The sequence below is a fragment of the Colobus angolensis genome, unplaced genomic scaffold, assembly GCF_000951035.1.
Source record: "Colobus angolensis palliatus isolate OR3802 unplaced genomic scaffold, Cang.pa_1.0 Scaffold341, whole genome shotgun sequence".
NCBI classification, from domain to species: Eukaryota; Metazoa; Chordata; class Mammalia; order Primates; family Cercopithecidae; genus Colobus; species Colobus angolensis.
Genome location: NW_012116722.1, coordinates 583,102 through 584,612, shown reverse-complemented (window position 1 = coordinate 584,612; position 1,511 = coordinate 583,102). Strand labels below are relative to the sequence as shown.

Below are 1,511 nucleotides of genomic sequence, written 5' to 3'. Positions count from 1 at the left end.
TTCACCGTGTTAGCCAGGATGGTCTCGATCTCCTGACCTCGTGATCCACCCATCTCGGCCTCCCAAAGTGCTGGGATTACAGGCTTGAGCCACTGCGCCCGGCCTCAAGTATTTTTAAAATACTTATTTGTATGTGGGTTCTGAGTTCCTTGAATCCTACAGGCTGTGTGTCTTACTTATCTCTGAGTCTACAAGGCCGGGGACAGTACTTCCCATGTATGGCTCATTAAATATTGCACGAATCAGTGAAAAGGTCTGCTTTCTGTTGCAGAGATTCATGGAAGGGAAATGTACAGTAGCAACATGGAAACATATACTATTGGTGAGACAGTAAACATGTATTGACCACCAACTGTGTGTAGGTTCCTTTTCCCGGGGATGTGAAGGATACAGAGATGACTGTGAATCAACCCATATCATCAAGGAGCTGATAATCTAGTGGAGGAGTTAGACATGCGCATACTTCACTATGATGTGAGGCAGCCTCTGGTAAGTGCTGTAGAAGCATTAAGTATAGACTAAGTCTAGAGGGAATGGGATTACCTAAAGGAATCGGGAAGGGCTTCATAGAGGAGGTGGCATTTAAGATTGGTGGATGGATAGAAAAATCACTGGGCAGATTCATATGTTGGGAGATTTTTTTTTTGAGATGGAATTTCGCTCTTGTTGCCCAGGCTGGAGTGCAATGGTGCGATCTGAACTCTCTGCAACCTCTGCCTAGGGCGAGAGATTTTAGAAGTAGAACGTGAAGAAAGAACTAGCTGGTTCTTTGTACTCGAATGGTAATCCGTTGGGAAAACACGGGGTAGTAGGGTCTTTCTAGGGAAGGTACTGGGGAACAAGCCTGGGTGCAGAGTCTGTAGGGCCTTAAATGCCAAGCACAGAGTTTGAACTTGATTCTGTTGGCGGTAAGTAGCCTCAGGAGCACCTCTCTGGGCCCCAGGTTTATCATGAGGGTACTGGACTGGATAATAATAGTCAGGAGTCAGGCACAGTGACTCATGCCTATAGTTACAGCTGTTTCAGAGGCTGAGACGGGAGGATTGCTTCAGCCCAGGAGTAAGAGACAGCAGTGAGCTATGATTGCACCACTGCACTACAGCCTAGGGACAGAGTGAGACTCTAAAAAAAAAGATGTTATTTGGTGCCTATTATTTATTAAGCGCACTGATTGCTAAGATAATCCGAAATTATTTTCATGAGCCATTTGAAAGTCTACATAGTTAAGTTCTGTTGGTGAGACTTTTAGTTAGAAAGACTTTAGGAAAATGTTTCTATGTTAAAGCTTTTTGTACTCAAATATTTATGTGAGTTTTTTTTAATGTTTTGCTGAAGTTCAAGTATTTGGAAAATCATTCATGTTTACAGTATTTTTCTGTGGGAGGAACTGAGAATGAAAATCAAGAATCGTAACTGTTGTGTTAACAAGATTATGGTTATGTTTGAATTTGAATGCTGGTCACACTGTGATTTTTGTGTTTGGTCTATGCCTACATTTTTTTTTTTTTTTT

The 1,511-nt window shown here is 42.2% G+C and overlaps 1 protein-coding gene across 1 annotated transcript in view; it reads left to right on the top strand.

Annotated features, from left to right (window-relative positions):
• Positions 1-469: 469 nt before the first annotated feature.
• Positions 470-1,511, top strand: part of DROSHA (drosha, ribonuclease type III) — a 136,616-nt gene continuing 135,574 nt past the window's right edge. Inside the window, 1 exon segment of the mRNA XM_011952548.1 lies at positions 470-489. Coding sequence (XP_011807938.1) covers positions 470-489 — 20 coding nt within the window.